The sequence below is a fragment of the Falco biarmicus genome, chromosome 18 (genome assembly GCF_023638135.1).
Source record: "Falco biarmicus isolate bFalBia1 chromosome 18, bFalBia1.pri, whole genome shotgun sequence".
Lineage (NCBI taxonomy): Eukaryota > Metazoa > Chordata > Aves > Falconiformes > Falconidae > Falco > Falco biarmicus.
In genome coordinates this window covers 6,143,932-6,170,792 of record NC_079305.1, presented here as the reverse complement: position 1 = coordinate 6,170,792, position 26,861 = coordinate 6,143,932, and the positions used below count along the sequence as shown (strand labels likewise).

The following is a 26,861-nucleotide window of genomic DNA, read 5'->3' as shown; positions in this document are numbered from 1 at the left end:
TACCACTGGGGTCCTGTAGAAATGGAAATGCTGTCAAGATTAGAAAAAGCATCAGCACTATGATGTATCGTACTGCTCTGTCTGAGGCCTGTGAGGGGGCATTTGCCACTGAGGTTTCCCCTCCGTCTCTCCCTGTGTCTCTCTGGTATGGAGTCAGCCGGAAGAAAAGGGGCTATTTCAAACTTACCTTTGACTAAACTCTGTCCAATTTCACTCGCCACTGCTCACAATCACCCTCTAGCAATTTTCTGTTAGGTTGTGATGCAGCATGCACTGGTTATAATGGGAGCATCTGTGCTCCCAGCCCTTGTGTTTTCTTTCCAGTGTTTGCATTAAGTATGGGGGAGGGATGGCAGAGGACAGTGCACAGTGTATTTGTGTGCAGGAAGGAAAACAGCAATGCAGAAATTATACTGATCTCAATGTTCCTTCACAGTGGGAAGGTTACAGGAGTTTCTGGCTGAGCACGATTTGTTGCAATGGGCACAGACCAAGAGCTCTCTCATATGGCCCAATTAAAGAAATCAGACCATTTATACGGTAGCAGTTCCTCTCTGGTGTTTACTTTTTTATTCTTTCACTCTCTACCTTGCCCTTTGCAGAATGTGGTGCCAAGAGAGCCTGGTCTTTCAGATAATGTGAGCTAATATATAATGAACCGTGTTTGACTTGGGAAGTCCATCCCTTTCCCAGTAAATAGTTGTCCGCAAGTACTAAAGTGAGTTGTAAGTGAGGAACAGCTTGTACAGTACTTAGCCAGCAAGGCATTTTAGAGCCTGTGACTGTGTCCTTTCCTGACATTTCCAGGCAGGAGGGAAATGCAGCACTGTGATGGGAGGGGGGAGTGGCTGTCGGGGAGAACATGAGCAGAATACAGGCATCTGGATGTAAAGGATGTCAGGTCAGAGCAGACCCTGCTGCTGCAGGGATTTGCTGATGGGGGAGGAGGTGCTGAGGGGAAGCTGGTGCCATTCTGCACTGCTGCTCTGCAGGCTCTTAAATTATTCAGGTAATAATGGAATCTATGTGGCTTGGTGAGCCCACCAGTTATCAAGGTACTGAAATGATGTGGGCAATGTCTGAAACCCTGTAACATTCAGAAATCTGTTTTGGGAGCAAGTTCTTTCAACTGTGCCCTATCCTCAGTGCCTGGTTCTGTGGCCAAGGTGTCTGCCTGAGCAGGATTCGTGCTGTGTACAGGCAGTGACCCCAGTCTAGAGCAGGTGCCTTCCAGAGGATAAGCAGCAAAGGACAGTGCCTTTTGTGGAAGCCCTGTGGGGCTGTTTGTTCACAGTGGGAAGCTGCCTGTAGTGTGCTGAAGCTGAGGTGCAGCAAGCTAGATCTGAGCTCAAAGGAAAGCAGCTTTACAGAGTGCTAAAATTAGAAGTTTAGTCTGAATTATGCTAATTTGTTTTAATTGTCTAAGTATGTCAAGGTTCTTCAGGAATGTACCCTCTCTGTGCTGGTCTGGAAAGGTGCAGCATCACTGAGAGGCATGATGGAAGGATAGGTCAAGGATTGCAGAGATTTCTGGGTTCCCTGCCTTAATTATATCTCTCTAGCAGTCCTCACCTCCAACTCTCAAAATGCTATGAGGGGACATTCTGAAAACATTAACCCTGGCTTGGATAGAGCATCCTTGTTAAAATCTTAGGTGAGTAGAGGGCAGCCTCCTGGGTGCAGGGAAGTTCCTGACACCTTCTCTCTATAAGGGGACTGTTCAGTATGGCAGAACCATCTGAAAGTTCACATTTCCTTTCACAGCTGAACTATATCATGTTTTGCACCACAATGCTGCAAACAGCAGCAAAATTCAAGCTCATATGCAAACCAAGTTTTGCTGACTGGGTGAAACATTAAGCCAGAGCCATACATGTCTGTGTAGGGGCTGCAAATGTAGGGGACAATGTTGAATCTATGACTTCAAAACGTTGCAGCCTCAGTGGAAAATCTACAGCAGAAACAGAGCAGCAGGTATTCACTTAAGTGTCTTGGGAGGTGGAGGGAGAGAATGCAGCAGCAGGAGAGTATTTAGAAAACAAATGACGTTTCTATATTTACACAGAGATGAAGAAAGGAGAGAGTGTGCATGCGCGTGCGTGTGTGTGTGTGTCTGGGTCACTGAGAACAAGACTGAGCAAAAAGGTACTGCAGCAAGACAAGCAGAAATGAAGGCTGTGGCCCTTCATTGCACTGCGTGACAGGAGTTTTCAGGGCTTGTAGCATGCATTCATGTGCATACGTTGGACCTTTTAAATGAGAAATGCAGAGAACAGAGTACTGAAAGCCTTTGCAGAGTATAAACTATGTTAGATTTTTAACTACTCTGATGGCCTCTGCAAAGGAATAGTAAATATTTTCACCTTTTTGCAGTGTAATTTGTCCAGAAAACTAAGGTTTCCAGATACTTTGCAGGAAATGCATAGTGTATTCATAGTCCGTTTAGTTCTGTCATGATGCCATGCCTGGAATGGGGAGCATTGTGTCTTTCCCAGGACTTGCTGATTGCGGCACAAAGCAAAGAATAAGATAAATGCTATGAGAATGTGCTGTTCCGGTGGGTGAGACAGACAGGTGTGGGGTGAACTAAGGACAGTTTCAGCTTTAACAGTGTACTTCCCAACTTGCACAGAGCATGTCTGAACACAGGAATGATGCTGCCCCTTTCTGTGGCTGCCCCCATGAGCGCTGCGCAGTTATCTGGCTGCCGGCCACAGGCAGCAAAGACACTGACCTGTCAATATATGGCTGCTCCAGCTAGATCTCGTTCCAGTTCTACCCCTGTGTCATGTGGAGCTTTCATGTACCTTGAGGCAGTACAGATGCCTGGCATCCTAGTGCACTGAGGGTCTGTCATCTGTTTTAAGGGACATACTGGGAAAGAGAAGAGGGTAGTATCTGCACCATCACCTCACAGGGACTAAGCTGTCTGCTCAGCTCTCAGATCAACGGAACCAGCCAGTGGTCACACAGGATCTCAGAGCCTTGTCTTGGGTGAGTGTGGTGGGAAATGCTGTACTAGGCTTTCCAAGCATTTGACCCTTCCATTGCCAAACGTGCTGCTGTTAAGTTCAGTGTTTTCTCAGATACTTCAGCAGCTTGCTCTCCTTCCTCTGTCACCAGCAGCAGGCACTGCCTCTGAGGCCTGACATCTGTGTCCTAGCGGGCCTACATTGCTCTGCATGGAGAAACTGTTCTGTTGAGCAGTAGATGTTAGTTTCTTCTATAGCTGTCCTGGTGTTGGACAATAGGCCAGCTTTAAGTTGCTAATTACAGGTTAGCTGTAGTGAATTGCACTCGGAGACCTTGGAATCTCTTGTGCTAATAGGGAGGGTCCTGGGCAATGTCATCCTGGGCATGTACCATCAACCTGCTAGCTCTTCTGGTCTAGCAGCCTTCTCGGTAAAAAGCCGGTGGGGTTCTTGTGGTGAGGTTGTTGTGCTGTTTCCTGGAGTATGCCTTGGCTGTACTCCTGGAGGTATATAGCCTGCTCTGCTTTGTGCCTGGTCTCTCTGACTCAGGAGATTGCAAAAAGATTCTTGCACTGGTGCTTTAGATGGACACTAACATGACTGGCTTTGCTGTTGGAACTGGAGAGTTCAAAACAAGCCAGTCCATTTTGCTTCATTGTTCTTGATAATCTTTTAAAAACAAAGTGAAGCTGGTGTTATCAGAATGTGGAAAGATTCAGAAACTTGCAGCCTTTTTAACACCTTGTATTAGTTGGCTGAGAGAAGCAGAATCTTAAAGTGCAACATACCAAAACTGTGAAAATATATTGCAACACAATGAAAATTCTTACAAGTCAGTTGTCCGTCTTTTTGTAGGTGTCATGCAAGCTGTAGTGATGGAGCAGAGAAATGGCTGCTTTGGGCTGTACCTTGCTTCTGCTGGATAGCATCTGTCAGAGCTTTAGGCAGAGATGAGACGCCAGCCAAGCTCTTCCATTCATCTGAATGGAAGGATGGGTGTGGTGGTGGGCATGGTGAAGGGAATAAAAGGGATCTTCCTTTGGGCTGCCTGGCGATCAGCTGTACTCTGTCGATGACTGAACTGTGAGCTTTTACTGTGTGATGTAATCGTATGCACACCTCTTGCTTCTCTAGGTTCTTACTCTGCTGTTTGAACCGTAACATTCTACTGTAAATTATTTTCATGGATTTGGTTATAGTAGTAAATAGTGTGTTCTTAAACAAGATGCTGAATTTCAATAACCTACTGTCCTTGTGAATCTCTGCATGAAGTTTCTCTTGGTTTTGAATGTTGGGTTTTATTCTCTCTTTCCCCCTCCCATTTGCTTTGTTGTGGGTGAAAGTACTCGAGCTGGCAGTGGGCATGGGAAGTGGAGCATAGGGTGGTGGCATGCCAGAGTTCTCAGAAAGGGAAAATGTACCTAATTAGCTTTTGATGTTGGACATGCTTTTAGTGCAGTGGGGAGTGTTATGGTTCTGCTTCCCATCTTTAATGTTGAAACAGAATTTCTATTCGTGGGCCACTGTCTTTGGCATGGGTGTATTTCAGCTCTAGTAGATGCCTGGATGGGGTCTGTATTTGGCCTTGCAGGCTGTAGTTTTCTAAGCTTTTCCATTCTCCAGATCTTTTCCTGGCAGAATCATCTCAGTTCACAGTGACAGTAGGTTTGGTCCAAGACAGAATTGTTCAGTGGAGCGTGGCATGGCAGTTCTTTTCACACGCAGCTTGGATGTGCCACTGCACTGATGCATAGCAACGTGCTCCTGTTAAAAGAGCAGCATGATGGTCAGCAGGCTGACCCCCTTTCTGTGGGTGCTGGGAAAAATGCTTCTTGTCAAGACCACTGTCACATGGCTGCAGAGCTGAGATTGCAGTAAGAGGAGCTGCAGTATCACAGGACAGAAGTATAAAATATCTGCTGCCCATCAGTACTGTATCAGCAAAACTTCTCAAAACCTGTGAACTCATCCCTGCCAATGGTGAAATACACCTCTCAGACCTGCCAGAGGAGTTCTCCAAGGCCAGAAGCAGCTCAATAAGACACAGACAAGATCACCCTCTCTCCATCCGAAATGTGAGGCAGCAGCATTTGCTGTCTCCTGACAACATCCCAGCATGGATCAGCAGCACTTCCCTGGGGGGCCTCTCAATACACTGCATGGCACCACCGTCAGCAGGAGCAGAGGGGTCACACGAGGGACATTTATGCTGTCTTTTTTGTACTGTGGGTAAATTGCAGATATTTGGGCAGAGAAGCTGGCATCTTTCCCTAATTCGCTTTGCCTTAGAGTCATACTTTGGAGCTAAAAGTACTGTGAGGACACTTGGAGCAAGCTGATCCAGAGGCTCTGCTCACAGCAGCAGTAGTGAAGTGACTTCTTCATGAAGCTTGGAGGTAAGGTCCATTCACTGGGAAGGAGCATTACATATTGGGTACTTTAGTCTGAAGAGACTTCATCTCTGCAGAGGTGGTGCGTTTTGTCCATTTAACGCTGGAAATAAACAGTGTTGCACACAAAGCGGCAGAATGGAGGGTGCCCAGTAATAACATATGAGCCTGTAGTTTGCTCTTGACAGAAAGAATCTGTTGTAACATACTGGGAGGAAAAAGTAGAGCTCAGCAGAGGAAGAAACTTCAGAGTTTCCTTTATTGTCTTTGTGAGATTTCAGGGGAAAAAATAAACAAAGCAAGTAACATGCTTTTTGTCCTCTTTCTGGAGCTGTAGCCACTGCAGTTAGCTCCCCACCCTCAAGGTGTCTGCTGTTTCCTGCTGAGCTTTGCCAGCAGATTACTGGGATAATGTTAGGCTTGTTTAATGATGAAAAGTGCCTGGGAAATATGCATGTATCATTTTTATGTTTGTATTAAAAGAGGTACATGACATGCCAGTGATGTGATTGGGAGCTGCCAGGAGACAACAGAGATTCAAGGAATCTCTCTGGGTGCCCAGCCATGAAAAGAGGGACCTCGTTTTGGCTATGTTTTCAAAGACCAACATGAACAAACACGCATACAAACATGTTGTTTGGAGGATGTTGAAGAGCCACTAAGGGTTGCAAAGAGGTAGGAGAGCAGACTGCGATGCTGGAGGCTTCCAGCAGGCCCACATTCCAGAACACGGTCAGCAGTTAAGGCAGCAAAGCAGCTGTAATGAAACCGGTGTGCTCTCATGTCTCTGCCACAGTTGGCATCCTGGCCAAAACACGTTTCTCAGCCTCAGCCTGCTGGCAGGTGAATATGGTTCCTCTTTTCTTTTGAAAAGAACTTGAGCAAGCCAAAAGATGAAATAATTAATAGGTTTTCTTTAATTCCATTCACAGGCCAGCACAGCCAGGGTATTCACTCAGCTATATACTCAGCAGGTACTTAAGACTCCCCCTATACTCCAAGTTAAAAGGAGGAAATCTGAAGGTTTTAGGTTGAATTACCTTTATGAGCCTGGTATTCGACATCCTCTATAGTTGCTGGCAAAGGTCCTGTGATGCTTTTCCACAGAGAGAGAGAGAGAGAGAGAACACATGCATGCACACACATGCGTGGATTGACTCCTCTGTTCAGCCAAAATCTTTCTCAGGTGATAGCATTCTGCTTCCTTCAAGTCCCTTGTTTCTCCAGTTCCTGGGATTCTCTCTACCGTTTCTGTGTCTGCTGAAGGCTGCCTCCTCTTACTCTGGGCATGGAAACACTAGTTTTAGTGAGAGGGTGAATGAATGCAAGGGAAACTTTGCAACTGTGGTATAGGCTGAGTCTTGAAAGTGGTGGAAATGGCAGAGTGCAGGATATGAACGTTCTCTCTGTAGGAGATGACTACAGGTTTCTGTGTTTCATATTGTAAATTCTGCCAGGACTCTAGCATAAAACCCCCTCAAATGTTTTAAATCTCACATTTCAGACCACCTTGGATTGTACTGAACCACCCTAACGTGGTAGATCAGTAGGGCACGTGGTACGCAGGGGTCAGTATCTAATATTTTCTGGCACTGACAGCATTGTTTTTTTGCAAAGCCTCAGGGAATCCTAGTGCTAAATGCTACAAGAGTATTCATTTTTTGAGGGTAAGTAATTGTGCAGTCCTTCTGAGCTTGGAGGTTTCCTTGCAATGCAGGGGACCTTTGTGAGCTGCTGGAGATGGGATCAAGCAGCCTGCTCTTCCCGTGGTTTGTACAGCCTGTTTGTCATCTAGAACCAACTTCCTCCCTCCCTGCCCATGATGCAGTGGAAGATGGGGACAGCATTATGCTGCACGTTACTTGGGTCTGTTGGCTTTTCTGTGCCCTGTAACAGCCCTCCCTGATTCCTCACTCACTGCTCTGTGGCACTCTTCTGGTGCTCAGCTGCCGGTACTGGCTGCTGGCACTGATAACTGGGAGTAACAGCATCTCATTTTTGAACCTTTGGGGGGGAAGATTTTTTATTAATAACCCGAATAACCCCGTGAAACAGCAGCTTGTCTGATGTTAAATATTAAACTCCACTAAGCGGGTGAGCTGGAGCACAGAAACAGCAGCATGCTGGCAATGATTTGCTATGGCAGGAGATGGCAGCGGTGCCTGCCAGTGTGCATTAATCCTTGCTCCTTGGAGAGTCTTCCATCTTCAGGGCAGTCAGGTGCTCCTCCATGCAGCTCTCCAGCTTCTGAATGGCATTTTGCATGCTTTAAACAGATCAGCACATCAAAGGCTGGCGGATCCTCTCTCTGGCGTTGCCATGGCAGCAGCAGCTGAGAGGATTTGGATGTTTCTGAGATGGGATTTTGTTGCTGGGTGTGTTGGGGCTCTTCACATACCTGTGCCTACTGTCATCACCGACTTGAGCGTGCCTGGTGCTGCCAGTGGCATGTGCATCTCTTGCTGTGTAATGGGATTGTCTGCCCCAGTTTAGGGGTGCTGTGATGCAGACCTCTGCATCGGACTGCTCATCTCAGCTCCCTCTAGTCTGGGAGAAAAGGAGGGAGTCCTTCCCATGCTGCACCACACGTGGAAGTAGGTCAGCTGAATTATACCCTTAGAAATGCTTGTTTCTCTCCACTGGCTCTCAAGGGAGCCCAGACAGTAAGCTCTGCTTCAGCAGTTGACTCTGTAGGTGCCTGACACTGTTACGGTGAGTCTGTCCTCAGTACGCCTGCCCCAGGTGCCTCTTCTGTCCCCTGCAGCTCTGCACATGCAGGATACAGTGGATTTCCAGGAGTGAACATAAAGCTGAGCTTTAAACGTTATGAAAATATGACTTGAGTCTGGCTGGGCAGCCCAATACAGCAGCATGATCAAGGGGTCTTCTGCTGGGTCTTGTCAAGCTGTGTTTCCTTGGTAAAATGCCCCATCCTTATTGTGTGCTGTGAAATTGCCCTTGAGAATTTAGTGCTGGTTTGTGAGCATTTCTCTTTTGGGTGATCCTGGCATCTCCAGCCAGTGTCTGCTGAGGGGACAGGCACATGTGTGATTTATTCTGACAAGCACATAGCAAATGTCCTTTTGGGGGTGTGGTGGTGGACGCTCAGGAACAGCTGGGTGGTTTGATGTAGGAAAGCAGGTAATTCAGAGCACCCTGCCTTCTCCTTGTGCTGCCACAGCATAGACAACCAACCGTCAGTCTTGTGGTCTCAGTGCTGTTGGCCACTGCAGACTAAAGGAGGTGATGAGGTGGTAGTAATAATGCTGTACCATGGTTTGTCATGAGTGTGACAAACTGTCAAGTTCCTGTGCAATCACCTGAATTACTTACAAACTCATCTGCAACAAAAGGTGCTTTCTGTTTTCATTGCCTCTGTGTACACAGTATTAACTTTACTTCCTCAAGGCTAGGCTAGACTCCCTAATGGGGCTGGGTCTCAGTGCTTCTGCAGGCAGGGGCAGTCCAACAGATATATCTGTTTTCTACATAATATCTCTGAAATTATGCTCTTGAAGTAGAAGGTATCTTTACCTGTGGTAGCGGGGCTTGGAACTAGATGACCTTCAAGGTCCCTTCCGACCCAAGCCATTTTATGATTCTATGGTAAATGCAAAAAAGTGCATTTTGATTGCTCATCTCTGAGAATCAGGTAAAGTTCCTGTCTCCAGAGCTATGGCAGCCTACACTAGCTGTAGCCTATAAAACAGGCTTGTCTTAGGGCATAACTGGACTTTTTCAATAGCAGTTTCCTGCAGAAGGTCTAACTGAGGATCTGGGGTATGTCTGGTGTGTGTGTGCAGGGGTCTTCTCTCAGGAGCAACTTATTGCAGCATGTCACAGTATTTTCCCAGACTGTATTAACATTGTCACAGCTCTGACCTGTGCCTGCAGGTGCAAGACAGAGGAGCTGGGGTTCACATCAGAGAAGTAGGAAGGCAGGCAAAAGGATGTTGTTGACAGCAGTGGAGCAAAGACCATGAAAGTCATTATAAGAAATTTAATTTTCTCTTTGTGCATTTACTCTGAGCTAATTTTGCTGCCAGGCTGCAGGAGACCTGTGGGAGATTTTTCTGTAGCATGGCTTTACAGGAGCACTTTGGGGTTCTCCACTGCTGCCTGGCTGGTGACTTGCCAATGTCTGTTCCCTAAACTCTGCCTGGTCCTGCTCTGCAATGCAGAATTGGGTGCTGGACTGAGAGCAAGAGCTGTCATCCACTGCTGACATGCACAAGTTTTCCAGAGTTCATATCAGGGTAAGCTGATCCAGGAACCACTGTCCTCTGGTCCCATTTTTGCTCCCTTTCACTTCCACCTGTGCTTTAGTGCCCTGCCTCTAAGATCACAGAATCATGGACTCACAGAATGGTTTGGGTTGGAAGGAATCTTTAAAGATCATCTGGTCCAGCCACCCCTGACATGGGTAAGGACATCTTTCACTACATTGGGTTGCTCAAAGCCCTGTCCAACCTGACCTTTAATACTTCCAGTGATGGGCCATCCAGGGATTCCCTAGGCAAAATGAGGGTAGTTGAGTGAATATTTTCAGTCTGTATTACTCCACTGGCTCAGAAGCGGATTAAAACGTGAAAGAGTGTGTGATGTCCTTCCTTGCCACCCTCTATTCAGGCTGCCTGCATTTACAGGTAGTACTGGGGTGGCTCCTAGCGAGGGTTACAAGCTGATGCTGGGTTTCAGTGCATTCTGGAAGGATGGGCAAAGCACAGGGACTAGCTTCTGCCAGCCCTGAGAGCAGACTGCTCCTTATTGCTGTGCTGATGGCATCTCACAACCGGGAGAGCAGTGGAGTGAACAGATGTCTTCAGGCTACTTCCCGTGCTGCTGCTGTGTCCTTGCAGTTACCCTGTGTCCTCCTGGGCAGGCAAGCCTAATGTGTTTGCTGGAGCAGTTGGAAGGGCCTCAATACAGCATTGTTGATGCTCTGGGAAGCTGGATTAGCCTCTGTAGGTGCTGAATTAGACTCCTGAATGTCTCAGTAGGAGGAAATTTCAACCAAGTGTGACTCTGAGAGCCAAGCCTGCTGTCCTGAACTCCCCACAGCCAGGGGACTCCAGGACATGTCCTGGTCTGTCTGATGCATGCTCTCGCTGCAGTAAACTGCAAAAGGTCTGAATCCTGCCTGGGGTAGCAACGGGGGATGTTGACAGAGGCAGCATGCCCAGAAATCTGAAAGCTTGTTCCCATCTCTGTATGTATAGGTCTATAGGCACACTAGGCTGCAGGGGCAAGTGTGAACCCCAAGCAGGCTGCCTTGGGAGCGGCCGCAGAAGGGCTAGCTTTGCAGAGGCCTGTTTGACTCCTTGGTTAAGAAGGGGTTTGTGAGTTTGTGTGCGATGTGTAACTACACATGTCATCAGGATTCCTCCATCTTTTCTCATCATCATGCCTTTCTCTGAACTTGACCACTGGCCTCTTTTGGAGCTCAGTTTCACAATCCGTGTACCACGAGGTCTTTGCTGTATCAGGCTCACAGTATCCGTCTCTTGAGACTGTTTAGAGAGCCCTTTCCTGACAATGGTGATCCCTGATCTTTTCCTCTGAAGTAAAACATGGAATTTCTTCTCTGATTGATGTTGCTGCCTGGGCAGAACCTGCAAATGGTCCCACTACCCTGCTGGTAGTTCAAAAGCATTTGCCTGATGTTGCAAGAAAAAGGCTGCTGTTCCAGGAGCTCAGAGCTTGTTTTCCAGCATTTGGATGACATTTGAAGAAGAGAACAGTAAATCATTTGCTAAGCGAGTTGCAGGAAAAATCTCCCCTATTTTCTTTGGTCTACCCACACTGTGGAGCTGCATTTTTACATTACATGTTGAAGAAGGAATGGTGGGGACTGGGTTAGGGAAACAGTGGTAAGAGAAACTGTTTGTGTGTGAGCTCTGTGACTTCTAAACAAGAGTTGCTGAAGTGAGGCTGGTAGGGTAGGTTTGTTGGAGAGATTTTGGAAGAGCCCTCTGTGGCACTGGTGGGGGCTCGCACTGGTGTGGGTACCTAAGTGCTGCAGCACAGAGGTTTAGCCTTCCCAGTGCAGTGTCTTACGTTATCTTAAGAAGTAGGTAAATGAGCCATTGTGAAGCTGTCACAAATATGTCAGGGCCAGTTCCTGGCTGCTGTGTTGTAGAGCGCACAGTTAATGTGTCCAGTGATAGAACAGTTTTGTCTGTACCTGTGCTATAGCGATGGTGACTGCTGGAAGCTTTGTCCTCCTGGGAGAAAGTTCACTTTCAACAGTAAACACCCACACGTCTCCTGTGTGGTAGCTGACAGAGCTTTGAGGGGCAGGTTCCAGAAAGGCTTTGTTCCCAAATTTTTACTGCTGAGGCCAGGGAAAAGTGCTGATTCTGCAGACATTCAGTGAAAAAGCTCCACTGGGAGAAGTGAAATAGTTGATCTCCTTCAATTTTAGAACAACAGTGAGATTCCTGTTAGCTCTGCTAGGTCAGTGGAGCTCTGTCCTCACTCTTATTCCTCAGAATCGTTCACTTTGCAAAGCAGCGTACGAGTGAGTATTTCTGGGACTCTGCTTCTCTCCTCCAGAGGCATCTTATGTAATTGAATTAGACCTTAGGAAAAGGTGAAATCATCCTAAATGCTGATCAGTGAGAGCAAGGCTGTGGGCATACAACAGAAATGTGCACATCTCTTCTGAATCTTTCATTACTTACCCTCAAATGGAACTCCATGGGTATGAAGTTTTCAAGATTTTCTGCAGATCTGCCAAGCTATTCTTCAGAGCATTGCAGTAACTGGTGAAAGGTGCAGGCTGTTGTACTGTGAGCAGGATGCAGTGGTGCAGGCTGTTGTTCTTGCTGTAATGTTTATATCAGATTGTCCAAGCATTGAAAGTATGGGGTGAGGTCTGAGTTCTTGCTCTCCTGCTCGATGCTCAGCAGCAGAGCAGAAGATTTCTTTCCAAGAGGAGCAGAGTGCAGCCTGCCAGGTGGGGACCATGCATTCATCTGCTTTCGCAGGAGGTCAGTCTGCATTGCCTCCAGGCATGTACTGCAGCCAAGTGCTGAATAGCTCTTCATTTTGAGATCCCCAAATAGGCATAACATTTACGCATCTCAGTGGGTCTGTGATCTTGCAGGACCAATGGATCCAACAGGATCAATAGCTGGGGTGGATTAACTGCAGCCTGATAAGGGGCTTGTTAAGTCTTTCAGATTGGTACCTGCCTGAGTGAAAGCAGGAATCTGCACCACAAGCAGTAATTAAGAAGTGATTTGCCCTTGGCCCATATTGTGGGCATAATGCCAAAATATGAGTTCCCAGAACCAGGATTTTTCAGATTCATGCTGTTAGGTGATGCTTTTTTGCTCTCAGAGCTGCCTGGTCTCCAACACGGGGAAAAACAGCGGTGGTTAATCCTGTGGGTGAGATGTCTTCTGTCCCACTGGATAGGAGAGCTGGATGCAGAGGTTGCTGAACACTTTCTGTCCATGCAGAAACCTTCTTTGAAGCCAGGATAGCACAGAACTAAGCCATAGCATAAACAACGGGCCATGAATATTCCTTTCCTTTGGGAGCTCTGAAACCCTTTCATGTCTTCGTCCTGTGAATCTGACTTCCTGATTTTTTGTGCCTGAATGAGTACAGATAAGATAAATTGGTGTGATGAAATTTTCAGTTGCCTTGCCTAGCTCATCCAAATAATGAGCAAAAAGAATACCTTATGACTCATGTCATAAGATGTCGGAGAGGCACATACCATGAGGCTGTCTTTTCTGCTTAGTATGCGTGCAGGGGGGGGTAAAGGACTGCTAGACATCCCGATTTGGGGCTCAGACTACTTCCTCTCCAGGAACTAAACTGTGGTTATGATGGCACAAGGCAGCTGTCTCTTAGAGTAAGAGAGCAGGCTACTTCATCTCCAAAATCATGCCTTTGAAGGCAATAGTGCACATTTCAAGAAACACAATGTGAAGAACATCTATTCATTTTGTATTTCTGGATTGCCTTTGAGAATCTCACAACTCAAACAGTTTTGAACTGATGGATGATGACCATGAAATGGTTTCTTAGACCAGGGGTGTGATGGGTCGTACTGAGCTTTGCAAACCCAGTCCACCAGATTTCTTGCCAAGTTTTCATTTGTCCCATGCTTCTGGGTGCTGGTTTTTAGAACAATTTGGGGAGAAGTACTTGTAAATTGCCCCCCCCCCCCCCCCACCCCCCCCAATAGAGGAGATGGAGAGGGAACTAGGGAGAGAGCAAGGGCTGGAAAATCTGTGCATAGCAAATCTTTCTCCCTCTCCCACCACATAACAACACAGAGCTCCTCCTCTGACAGAAGCTGAAGAGCAGGTGTCAGTGTGCACCTTTCACATGCTTCCTCTGTTGCTCACAGCTGATGATTCCAGCACTTTGGAAGCTGAGGGATTAGCCACTTGAGAGGTGACGCACCAGAAGCTCCTGTGGACTTCCTGTGAAATTATGCATCACTGTGCCAGAAGCCATAAATGCCACAGGAAAGCAAGCTTCAGCCTTGCTGTGCTCAGAGGACTGCCTGCTCTGAGCTGCAGAGCACCCAGTTCAGCACTGCAGAGCATTGTTATCTGCTTATTTATGCCTGCATCATTGCTGTTCTCTCTTAACAGGAGGAATCAGCCTGACAGTGACACTGTTTTTCATCCCAGCTCTCTCCTTGAGTGAGTCTGAGTACCTTCTGTTATCCATGGTTGGGCAGCAGTGGCAAAATTGCTAAGGAGTTAAATTATTCAGCTTCTGTTGCTGACCCAGCTTTAAAATGGCATTTACATTTCCTAAGATAACAGCTTGTTGACCAGAAACAGGGAGCCTGGCTGCTCCTTGGAGCCTCAGCAGGTGACAGGAACACAGGGAGTGTTGTCCCCTTTCTGCTTACAGAGGAAATGCTGGAGCAAGGTGAATGCCTAGTGTACCCTTGTCCTTGTTCCAGGAGGGCACAGTGCATGCTCCAGAGAGGAGCAGCTCTCCTTTGGTGACTTCAGCCCTGGAACCATCCCAGCATCATTTCTCAAACTGCTGAATGCAGGAAGGGATGTACTTCGTTCCCTGAGCAAAAGCACATACTATTTCCACAAAATACTGCAGCCCACTGTTAAAGAAAGTTATTTACTCTTCTCCAAGGAAATGTGTTTAAGGTTATCTGCTGCACACACTACATTCCCCATTCCCTTAAATGAAAGGAGAAGAACAGCTGAGGACAGACTGGCAGCAGCCAGCAAAGTGTCTGGTGCTGGGAGATCACTTCTCTAGTTACAGGGAAGATACCGACACAGAGGAAGGAGCCTTGCATTCCTTCACAGCTACATCATAGTGCAGTTGAAGAGTTTCTCCAAAGGTCAGAGGCAGAACTTTGTATCTTGAAAAAAACGAGAAATCTTTGTAGCTGAAGGGGTAGTTTTCCTTAAAGACCTCTTTTGCCTTCTAAATTTCTGACAGAGCTTCTCTCAACCTCACTGACTCTGTCTGCAGTTGCTGTTGGAATTCCATGTTTTTATCTCAGGTGTAAACCTGGATTGCAGTGGCACTGAGGCACCAGGGCTGCTGAGTCTCATCCTAGGAGCCATCTCAGGACAGCAGAGGGACAAATTATTTTTCCTGTGGGTATGATAGATATTATAGCATCCAGGGAACAGCACTTAAGACAATACTGGAACCCTGGCTCGCAAAAAAACCCTGAAGCCCACAAGGGTGCACAGTGGCCTAAGTGGGAGTTGACAGCTATTATTCACTGTTGGCCACTTCTTCTCAACATGAGTTTGCTCTTTCTTAGAGAACATTCCTGTTGTGTCCATTGTAAATCGTTTCCCTTTGCAGAGATCCAATTTAACCTTGTGTTAGCTTTTGTGGGTGCAACATGACACTGACCTGTACAATCTCGGAGGCCTTTAAGGGGACATCCATATGCTCAGATGTCACCACGGAGAGGACACAGTAAAAAATCTTAGGGAATGAGCAACCCAGCCACTCTCACTTCAGGATCTGGAAGCAGGTAAGTAGTGTTAAGGCACTGCCTGAGACCTTAGTCTTTTGAGATGTTTTAATTGAAATGGAAAGAGCTCTTGGGATTAAGAGCTATTGATTTATTAGAGCTGTATGTGTTATTTTTCAAGTTTTCCCAGGCTCTGAATTCTCAGACAGGATTATGGCCATACTGTTGGTTTCTCCAGAACCACAGGCTATGTCAAAGATGTTACTGTTAGGTATAACAGGCAAGGTGACGGTGACAAACTGCTACTAAAGCAAGTTGCTCTGGGGTATTAGTTTTCACCATTGATACGTGCAACTCACCAGTCTGCAGTTAGATAGGGGGAACTTCAGAGATGCCTCAAGTGAGGTGATAATGAGTGAATGAGACCTAGTAGAGGGATCAGCAGGAAGTGTTCTGAAAAAAAGTGATTAACAAAGGACAGCAATTAATGTAGCAAAGAGACTGATTCCCTTAGAGATGGAGCCTGCACCAGCTCCACAAACAGCCAAGGAAAGAAAGGATTATTAGTGTATTACATACTCAAGGCAAAATGCTCTGTTCTCCTCCTTCTTCAGCAAAGGGAGGAAGCAGGCACATACCTACCACCTCACAGAACCCTGTTCACTCATGCTCCTACAATCGCCTTCACTTCTAGGGCCACAGCAATGTGACTGATTGTAGAGTTTACCAAGTGAGCTCCATACAGTTGCCTCAAGACGTGTAACTAGTGCCCTGTGATATGCCCATCTGCTTCAGCTGCTGATCCATGGGTCTACTACAGTCCAGTACTTCCAGCCCAAGTGGGTGTCACTGACAGCCTGGGGTACGTCAGTGACCTGAGCTCTTGCTGCCTCCAAGCACCTCCTCTGAGGCATGGAGAAATCGCCGGAGGACTGTTTTCAGGCAAAACTCCGGGTCTCAGTGGGGGAGCAAAGGCTTGGTGGCTTGGCCAGGCTTGCTGGGACCGTGCCTGGTGGCACTGTTTCTCTGTCCCTTAAAGGAGCTCTGACCTGCAAAATCCCTGTCAGGGGCTCCTGAATTTAGGCACTTTTCTCATTTCTCATGGCTGCAGCAAGGCTCTGCCTCAGTGCAGTGGTGGGGACCTGGGACAATTCTTTCCTACCACCCACCACATGGCCTGCAGGCATGTGCCAAAGCACCCTGTGGTTACCACTACAGCATCCCACAGTAACCACTGCTGTCCACACTGTCCCAGGGTTTCCCTCCCTCATCCATGCTGAGGCTGTGGGCATATGATGTGCACCAGGGCATCCTAGGCTGGAGCCGCAAGGTGAGGGCCATGTCACAGTGCAGGGCTCAGCTCTCCACTCTCATGGGGAGGATGTGGCATCACTGGGTAGCTACAAGTCTGTAGGACTGAGCCAGTCTGAGACTGGTCATCCCTTACAGCCAAAGGGTTTGCCGCCCCAGAGGTTATCCCATGCCTGAATTTGCCTGTAATGGCTTTGTGAAAGTCACCACTGCTGGTGCTCACTGGTGCCAGAGGTGGCACAAATCTAAGCAAAATCGTAGTCCCTGCTTAAGAGAGTTCTCGCAGTAGAAGTGGGGGGACACCCATTCAGCAAATTGGTGGAGCAATCTCATGGGCACTTTTGAGCTGCTTTTCCCTGAGGAGTGGTAGAAGGTAATCCCAAACGGCTTGGAGGGCACAGGTCTTGTTTCTAGGGCTTTGTCAAGTGTGTATGTTGTCCTGGTGGCTGCAGGACCTGGAGAAAGTTTGCATTATGCTGAGGCAGCAGCTTTCAGTAGGCTCTCAAACTCTGGCTGGTAAGGTCCTGTCCTCAGGGTGCAGAGGACTCATATTTGCACTCATGACATGCAGTTATGCAGGGTGCGGGGTGGAGGAGCAGGATCTGAGACATTGATGATGTTGCTCTGTAAGTTTAGAGCAGCTGCGCTTTTTAGAGCAAAGGTAGTGTGCCAGCCAGCAGTTGCAGTGCTCATCCTTTCAACAAATAACATTTGAGCTCTACCTGAACGGGAGGTGGAATCTATTATAGCTCAAATACCAGAGGGATCTCAGACTTTCAGGGAAATGCTAAATTGCACAGGACAAGGGGAAGGTGTTTTCCTTATATGGAGGTAAGGACTCTGCTTTGCTCTAATGCTTCAGTGTGGCCTTTTCTCAATATAAAAATCTCAGTTGCTCTGTAATGCAAAGCATTTTTCCATCCTAACAGGTTCTCTTGATCAGCTTTTCCTGCCTTTCAGCTGATATAAGCTTTCCCAGTAGTGAGCTGGGCTGTTTCATAGGAATTCCCTAAGGAGATGCAGCTGGCAAAGCTGTTGTTTCTTTCTCTCTGAAGCTGCAAGTGCCACAAGCCATGTTTATCTGTATGCTGCCCAGGCCTTTCCAGGTGTGATCACCTCATGGCATTGCACTCACTGATTCGGCCCCAGTGCCTGGGAGGGAGTGCCTTGGCCTTCTTGAATGTGTAACTGGCAAAAAGGGCCGGGTGAATGGTAGCTAGAAGCAGAAACCAAGCTGTGTGGCATCCCTGTAGTCCTGCAGTCACACTTTGTCAAGGTGCCTCCAGTTTAGCACTGGATCCAGGATGGGGACAGCAAAGCACTGGCAGGAGGCTGCCACCCCCAGCCAGGGGTGCTGGGTGAGCCTGGCGCTGCAGCGTGCCACCCTGAGCCTGAGCACGAGGAGAGGGTGGGACGGGAGCGGTCTCCAGGAGGTCTGTTCCTCTGAACAATTGGTGTGACTCCCTTGCGTGTCTTTCAGAGAGGGCATGCACCAACCACTGTGGACCCCTTGCCTTCTTGCTGCAAGCAAGGATCTCCTGAAGGGATGCTGGAGCAGGAGTCTGCTGTGCAGGTAGAAGGGGGGAAGGGGCGCGTTCGTTGTGTTGCAGTAGGCTCCAGGCCCTTTGTAGGGCCTGCTGTCACTAGACTTCATTTGCCACTCCAGTTCCATCTCAGTGTCCTTCATCTGGGACTGTGCCCAGCCAAGGTCTGAAGAGACCAGTGACCTACCTGGGGTCTTCTGCTAACTGCCTTTGGCTCGGCCTGCTTTGTGCAGTGCAGACCAAGAGACAGTGTGGTTCTGGCCACAGAGCTGTTTCATTTTGCTTCGCATTTCTGAAGTTTCATCTTCCCTTGTATAGTCTGAAGAGCAGAGTTCACATATGTGGGCTCCTCCCTGTTTACAGCTCACAGACATGTTTATGAAGCGTGCCTCAGGCATGACACTCTATGAACAACACTGTGTCCAGCCTGGCAGCTCTCCCCGGGCCCCTGACGTGGGACAACCTGTAATCTCCAGACTCCAGGCGGGAGCCTCCCCACTGTGCCAGCTCGAAGGCAGGCAAGTGTGGTGAGTGGTGATAGGGTGCAGCCCTGCTGCTGATAAACCTCTTCCAGACTGGTCGCTCACACTTGGTTCGGCTGCAGTGTTCAGTGTAAGTGGGCTGATCAGAGGTGCAGACCTTGGCTGTCCAGGGTGAGCTGACCTTCTCCTGCAGTGATGCCATGCCTGCATTGCTTGAGGGTGAGTACTTGGGCATGGTAAGGGGCTCACTGGGCAACACTAGAGGGAGAGAACCCAGGTCAGTTCTCAGGGCGTTGGTTTGCATGTGGGAGTTTAGGTGTATCCTGGCCGTTAACATGGACTTAAGTCTGGTCCAGGGGAAACAGTCCTTGTCCCCAAAAGATTGCAGCTAAATGGACCACAGAATGGCAGGAAGGGTTTGCTGCCTTCTTAGGTGGCTGGGAACTTGCCTAAGATCATGCTGGGACTCAGTGGCAGAGCCCGGTGTTGAATGGCTAGGTCCCCCTGGTGCTGTACTCACCTCGTCCTTCTCACCGTTGCTTCGTTGGCAGAAGGGAGGGGCCCCCCAAGTGTAAGGGGTTTTGTGCTAGTGTAATGGAAAATGTTGATTTCTGTGTTATCATCTTTCTTATTTTACCCACCCAAAGCTCTGGGACAGGTGCAGGATGACGTTTCTTTCTAGGCACAGTGCTGTACTAGCTCTACTGAGGAGCAGGTGGCTATGCTGCTGTGGCTTTGCTTGCATGTCCTCACCAGGGATCAGCTGGCAGAGATATATTGCCAGGCCTGTGCTTCAGGTGCTTTCCTGTCAATGCTTTCTTCCCTGCATGGCTTCCGGAGGCTGCACCGCAAGCGCTGGCCAGACCTGCCTGGCTGAACACTGCTGGCAGTAAATCTATTGCAGCCATGTCACAGGGACTGTACTGAGATTGCTCACAGCGTGCAGATCCGAGTAGAAAGCTCCCTTCTCAGTGCTTTTGCTCATGCAGGCAGGCAAAGCAGGTGTGGGCTACCCCTGCTGATGCAGAGGTAGAGGATGAGTCAGAATACACTGCAGAAATTAGGAGCAGTTCGTAAGCATTGCTAGAAGAAAGGACATTCCTCCACAAGGTGCCAGAGCAGACCCTGATGTCTAGACTCCAGCACATCTCCCAAGCACAAGGTCACTGCCCAGAGCCCAGGGCAGGATGGACGCTGGTCTGCAAGATGTGCCTTAGACCCTGGCTTGCATCAGATGGGCTCAGAACATGTGTCTTCTTTCACCCTTGCACTGGCAACCTGCTAGAGCCCGTTCAACTCCCCAGTGTTCATCGCACACACCTGTCTGAGCCATGTCATGGTCCAAGGAAGGAAGTGCATTAGAAAAGTAGGAGGTAAAAAGCAGTTACTGTGCTGCTGCATCTCTCAGCAGCTGTAAACCCTGTTATGTTGTTAGAAGTGCCTGAGTGAAAAGCTCTCGTGTATTGTCTTCAGTCACAGTCTATATGTTTTTCTGTTGAGGTAAAAATAGCTTTTCTTTTTCAGGATACGCAGAGAGCAGAGGCTCCTGCTAACATCAAAGGAGACTGACAGCTTTCCCCTGGGTGTGCATGGCCTCAGCTGTCAGGAGCAGTAGCTGTGTTAATTCTTGCCTTGCTTTGGCTCTGTGTGAAAGGAACAATGTCTTGGTCTCCAGACCTCTGGATCAGCCCCTGTTCCTCTCCTCCACTCATTGCTGCTGGACCCAGCGCTGTGCTTCATTGGGGAAGTACTGGTCTGCAAATGACCAAACAAGATCTTGATGCTACTGCTTACAAAATCCATTAGTAGCAGGTGGGACTGACATAGGCAAGCTTTCATAGAGCCATAGGCTGTAGCACCAAGGGAGCCTTATCAGAAGAGTCAGTCCTGTTTTGTAGGGGCAGCTCCCAAGTCCTTGCTCAATGCTGATTAAGCTGTTTCTGGTATCCACCCTCCTCAAAGTCCTGAAGCTGTTCCAGCTTCAGCAGCTAGCAAAGGGGACCTGTGAGGTGGGAGGAGGAGGGAGCCAAATGACAGTGCAGATGCTCTCTGTATCTGAACATGCTCAGCAGGGACAAAGTTAACCTTGGCCCTGAACTGTACCACCAGTGACGGTCCAGAACTACATCTCCTGTTGAGAGTGCATAAAAATGGGCTTCCTGGAAGCTAGTTACTCATGATTATGTAATGATGGAGGACTGCGCATGATGGAGGGGCCAGTCTGGTGCCTGCACCTAAAAGCTTGCCCCCTTTTCAGTACTTTCAGAATACTACTTGACAAGTTGCCTCCCTTCCCACAAACCTGACAGGGTCCCTCCTTTTGCTTTGGGATTCCTCCTCTGCCAGTTGTGCTGAGTTCTCTTCCAGCTCTAACAGCCCCTTGCCGCAGGAACATGAACAGATCTTTCATTTCCCGCATGCTCCAATTTACCTGCTGCAAGATGGTTGGGCTCCCCTTTGCATTCTGGTCTGGGCACATAAGCCACTGGCCTCTGTGGTACCTGCCTTGGGGAGGCCTGGGGCTGTTGTGGAATCTCCAGTCAGCAAAAATGAGCATGGACAAAGGGTTTTCTCAGACTGGTGTGTGAAATGAGAACACACTTGCTTGGCAGATGCTTTCCAGAGATGACCTCTTGTGCCTTGAGTCTCATCAGTCCTATTAAGATCTGTTGGCCTGTCCTAAATCGTGTGGGCAGAGGTGAGGATGATTAGAGAACAGAACCTGGGCATATGGATTTATCTGTCTTAAACCATGGGGGCAGGGATGAGGATGATGGGGGAACAGAATATGGGCATATAGATTTATATTTTTATCTGATGAATTTTCCTGCTGCTTTTGCTTTTCTTTTTCATCTGGGTTTGCAGTATGTGCCTGGGTAGCCTGTTTTCCACGCTCCACTGGCTGCCTGCCTGAGGCTTTGCTACTGTGGCCTCTCTGGAGATGCTGTGCTGTGCTGAATGCTGTCTTCTACTTGGAAGGCAGAAAGCTGCCAGGAGGTTTTGTTTCCACTGCAGGGACCTCTGAGAGCGTCAAGTTTCTGCGAATACAGATAGGAGAGGAAGTTCCTGTAAGGTGGACAGTGTGATTTTCTGTTTCTGGGCATTTTGAGTTGAATCTCCGATTCAATTTTCATGATTGTCCCTGATCATCTTGGAGAGAACCCTAGATGCCATCTTTGACTTATGCTTTTAATCTTACCAGCTGTTCTAGTGTGTTTCCAGGACTGACATGTTCTTCTCATCTGATGAGAAAAGATCCAAGTTACCACCTGCAGACCTGGGCACTCGATATCTGTAAGGCAAGGAGGTCCAAATGAGCCCTGGCTCCAGAGAAATCCCTAGGTTGGCCAACTGCTTAAAAGTAACCACTGCGCTGGTGTAAGATTTTGCTGTCTCTGCTGGAAATAATCCCTCAAAGGTGAGGATCATGCCCACCACTGGACACAAGCCCACATGAGCAAAGAAATGCCAAAGCAAATGCCAAGGGATGTAGCAAGGTTTATTGCAGTACCTCCCCAGCTGGCAGCGCTGACCTTAGGTTCCAGCACCCTGGCACCAGTGACTGGAAGTGACTGGATGATGAACTCCTAGATGTGAGTTGGACCTTTCCACGCTGTTTAGGTAGGATGCCCATAGCAATACATGGCTTTGGTGCTAGGGTTCAGGTTTGCATCTCACTGCCAGTACGGGGGCTCTTTGCTTGTTGGGGCGACTGTGTGCTGCCGAGGCTGCCCAGTGTTCCTTGCTGGACCTCCTCTGTCCTCTGCTCCATGAGCCATGTCAGCCTGGCTCTGTTTACCCCGCTGTTCACTGGCAGACTAGCCATGTCCAGGAGGAAGTGTGTCTGCTTGGCAGGGCCAAAAGCTACTGCTGCCTCCCCCAGGTAGGGCCAATGGTAAAGCTGTGCCTTCCCCTTAGCAGCAGCACATGACTCTTGGAAGTGGCCCTCCTGTTGCTGTTCCTCTGCTGTTCACACGATTTGCACATCCCAGTTTGCAAAATACCTCAGCTGACTTTGCTCCTAATGTACTCCAGAGAAAGGATGGCACATGTTGCTCCTGATAAGGGGTTTCTAGAGAGTGTTAGAACAATGGAGCTGCAAACAGATGCCTGCAGTGTGCAGAATAGGAGCTGCTAAGCTCCTTGCTGGAAGGAGCACAGGGCTTCCAAAGAATACAGAAAAGGCAAGAGAGTTTGAAGTGCAGAGATATCATTAATGCCAAAGCTCATGAGACAGCAAGAAGCCTGTGTAGTGGTGCTTGCTTTCAAGATCTTTGCTATGAAGCAGCCATAGGAAGCTTTTCACGCAGCAAAGCCTGCTGCTCCTCACTGGCAAGGTTTTCCAGTAGCTATGCCTGGAAGAAACAAAACTGAACAAGTGCCAGGGCTGGCAGGAGGGTGCTTGCCCCAAGGATAGTGTAGACAGGCCTGGTCTGCATCCTTCTGCCTCTGGCATGCAGGGACTAAGGCAAAACTGCCACACAGCCAGCTTCCCTCTCTTCCCCTGCAGGCATCAGCTGGGTGAGCAGACCCAAACTTCCTGGCCGCTGGGTCTGGCTGCTGTTTGGCAGAAAGCATTTTGCTCCTCAAGGTGTGGGAGGTAATTTGTTATTTGAAATTCTGTGCTGCAATTCCTCTTCTCTAGTATAAGAGCAGCACTGTTCTTCAGTGAGGCCAGAGACTCTGAAAGCTCCGTGGCAGAGACCAGGGAAGGGGACAAGCAGGGGCTGAGTGATGAGACTGAGTTGAGACTGAGAATTCCCTGTAGCACCGCATGTTTCAGTTGCAGGCCAGCTCTGGCTATGTGATGCCTCTGGGTACAGAGTGAAGAAATTACAGCCCATTTAAAAAAAAAACCTCACAGTGACTGCAAGCTGCCACACTCTCCCCTCTTTGTAACTAATCCTTGTGGCTTTTCCAATGGAGCAGGGAATCAGCTGGTTTTAAGCATCAAAGCACTTTGTGCGGGCAGTGAGGTCTGGTGGATGCTAGCAACCTCTGACTGGGTGTGCTGCCCCTCACCTGCCCATGCTGTGGCCTGGTGGTTGTGTGGCACTGGCAGGGCTGCTCTCCAGGGGCTGCTGGAGTGAGACACCTGTTGGAAAGGGCACGCAGTCCCTTTCTTTGGGCATCTTTGGCCTTGTCAGTAGCAGGACATGTTCCCAGGGAGTCCCACAGACCCATGTGCACATCCTTGCGGTGGAGGGATCCCAACTCCTCCAGAGCTCCTCAGCAAGAAGCCAGTTCCTCCCTTCCTCATGGTGGGTACTATATAAGCAGCAAAAGCAGTTGCAGTCCCTGCTCAGGCTGCCTTGTCACTCTAGCAGAAGACCTGCAGATAGAAGACACAAGTGGACAGTTAAGGTATAGAGGACAGTGTAGTGTAGCAGGATGCACATATGCGTTTTGCCAGTCTGGAATAGCGTGGCAACTTGCTTCTTGCCTGTCTTTGCCTGTCCCAGAAAACACTGTTAGACCAGCAGAAGTCCCTGAACTCATTTGCACTGGGGATATCCACTTGCATCATTTAGCAGCTTGTACAGAGTGGGCTATTGACATCTTTCACAGAAGGAGGCAATGCTGAGACCCTCCCTTCCTTTTATCAGTGATGTGCAGGAGTTGGTAAGGGCTCCTCCCTGGGTGGGAGTGCAAGTGAGGTAGTGCCAGGAGAGATTAAAGCAGGACTCCAACCGCAGCCTGAAGACAGAGCAGGGTTACTGAACCTCTGTAACTGACTGCAGCCCTTGAAACCCAGCCTGAACCTCTGGTTTGGAGAACTTCCCCTTTGCTTATTGCCTTAGCCACAGCTACAGTGCAATGGGCTTGGCCAAGTCCAGGCTTCTCACGTTGGGTTGAAGTGGCTAGGACATTCACCCAGCAGCAGTAATGCTATGCGGGGCCAGGCTGTGAGAGCAGGAGGATACCTGTGAATGGGAACACAGGACATCACTGATCAGGGCCAGGAGAGGAAAAGGGAAAAATATAGATTGTCAGCAGGCAAGGGGAGCTTTTTCCTGGAAGAAAAGGAAGGAGAATAGAAGCACAGTCCAATGTGCTGTGCTATGGTTGTTTGGTTTGGGTTTTTTTTACTTTAGAAGGTGTTGGAGTATTTTGTGAAGTCCAGATCTGAGGCTTCTCCCCCAGGGAACTGCTGGCAGCAGCCCACTGACACTTCACAGCCTGAACATCTAGAAGTCTGTGGAGCACACCACCTGTGTGTGGGATTTAGCAGCTGCATGAGAGTGCAAAAGGTACACAATGGCAAGTGAGGCAGTTTGTTTTCTCCTCTGCAATAGCTCCTTCCTGGAAAATTGCTAGGAAGGCAAAGGAGAATGGAAAGAAACACTACAAACTCCGAAGAAAGGAAGACCAGCAGAGGCAGTCTCTGCTTCTGGAAGGAGTTGCGGTGTATCCCGGGGCATGTGGGTAGCGAGTGGCTGCGTGCATGTGTGTGTACAGAGTCGGGGGGTGCATGTAGCATGCCCATACTAAGCTTGGTGCTTATTAGTGGATGGTAGCTGTGCCGTGTGTGTGTTGGTATTCAGGTACGCTGGTGCGCTGGCTGGACTCTGTGTGTATCTTTTTGATATGCACATCTGCTTGTGCCCACAGGTCTCTGCGTTTCTTGCTGTCACTGCTCCCTTTTGCTGAAATTCAGGAGATGGCAGTGACCCAATCTGTACCCCAGTTCCCTAGTGAACGAATGCCCCGAGTGATAGGTGGGCACTCCCAACATGCACACTGACACTGGAAGGGCAACATATGCACACCTATTTCCTCTGCTTTTTTTTGAGCTGAGCTATCCCTTCTTCTCTGACTGCATGTGTTGTCTGACTGCTGGTGTCTGATGTCTTGCATCTCTCTATGCACCTCTGAAAGGTGCATGGGGAGCGGAGGGGCAGTACTTCTGAAGCAGTCATGCCTCAGTACTTTCTCCAAGGCCCTTCGCCCCCCCCCTCCCCCCCTGCATCCAGAGGGCTGGGAGGGAGCTGCGACCCCTCTCCTCTGTGGTGGGTGTTACCTGTGAAATGCCAGGCTCCCGGGCATGTCTGTGGGGTTGTTCTTTCTCTGCTGTTCCTGAGGTGATACCTGCAGCTCTGACCCGCTCCCTGCACTTGTCAGCAGTCATCTGCTTTCCGGAGGCAGCTTGGTACTAAATATCCTGTCTGACACAATAATGGAGAGAAAATGAACAAATTCCATTAGCGGCTGGCGATCCCTGCAGGGTCTGCGTTGGAGCGAGGAGGGAGCCTGTATTTTTAGATAGAATGCAATGTAACTTACTGGCTCTCTCAAAGCTGGGGAGTAGATAACCAAGGAGGGAGAGAGGGGACACCAGGCTCAGGTTTCAGCTGAAGTGCCGGACTATGGCAGCACGAAAGGGCAGGTCCGGTCCAGACGTGGCTGTGAGTATACAATGCACTTCTCCTTTGTGCCCACAGAGACCTCCGCTTTGCTTTTCTGCTTGCTTTCTGCCGGTAGACTCTGCTGCTGAGCGTGCTAGGGCTTCAGGATCCCTTTTGCTGCTGGAGCCTGTAGAGTTCTACCATTTTAATCTTCGAAGTTCCGTGCGTGTCCCGTGGGTGGGAGACCCTGGCTGAGCTGTACTTGGACTTTCCAAGGGGTTTGCTGTTGAAGGTCTGTGCTACGGCTGGCATGCTGGCAGTGTAGCTGAGGTGCTACCCTGTCCTTGATCCTGACCTGAGATGCCGAGGCTTCTAGCAGGGTCTGGAGTTGGAAAAGCTCTTTGTGTTCAACCTGTTGCTTGAAGCCGTCAGTGTTTCCTTGCTAGACCCAACAGCACGGAGAGCTCAGAGAGCAGATGTGCACTCCCAAGCAGAGAGCTGGTGCTGCCTTCTGCCCCTTACAGTAGATCATCCTGTACGAGCAGAGCACTGAGGCACCACGTCATGTCTCCTCTGTGCTCACAGCCCTCCGCAAAGCCGGCAGCTCTGCTGTGAATCTGGGGGCTCTTTCCAGATGGACAGGGCTCTCCCCTGAGGCAGTAGCAAGTGGAGCCAGCTGGCACAGGAGGTCAGGCGATCAGCATGTGTTCCCTCTGCATGTGGAGGCTGCGCAGTGGGACAGGGCATGGTGGTGCTGCCCTCCACTACCTGTCCCTCTGACCCTGCGGGCTGCCCCAGAAGGGGCCACAGCACCCAGCCACAGCTGCGGGAGCCCAGGCAGGATCCTGCAGGGTGTGCCTAGCACAGTGGGGGTCAGGA

At 49.0% G+C, this 26,861-nt stretch overlaps 1 protein-coding gene across 8 annotated transcripts in view; it reads left to right on the top strand.

Moving 5' to 3' along the window:
- ANK1 (ankyrin 1) overlaps positions 1–26,861 on the top strand; it is a 66,408-nt gene that overhangs the window by 7,248 nt on the left and 32,299 nt on the right. For 4 of the 8 annotated variants that reach the window (XM_056362822.1, XM_056362820.1, XM_056362818.1 and 1 more), the window contains exons 1-2: positions 18,722–18,855; positions 24,732–24,887. The exons of 2 other annotated variants lie outside the window; for them this stretch is intronic. In XM_056362822.1, coding sequence (XP_056218797.1) covers positions 18,832–18,855; positions 24,732–24,887 — 180 coding nt within the window. In that variant the 5' untranslated portion in view covers positions 18,722–18,831. Of the gene's footprint in view, positions 1–18,700; positions 18,856–24,731; positions 24,888–25,706; positions 26,043–26,861 lie in introns of those variants that run through there. 2 more of the 8 variants (XM_056362824.1, XM_056362823.1) reach the window with 2 other exon arrangements.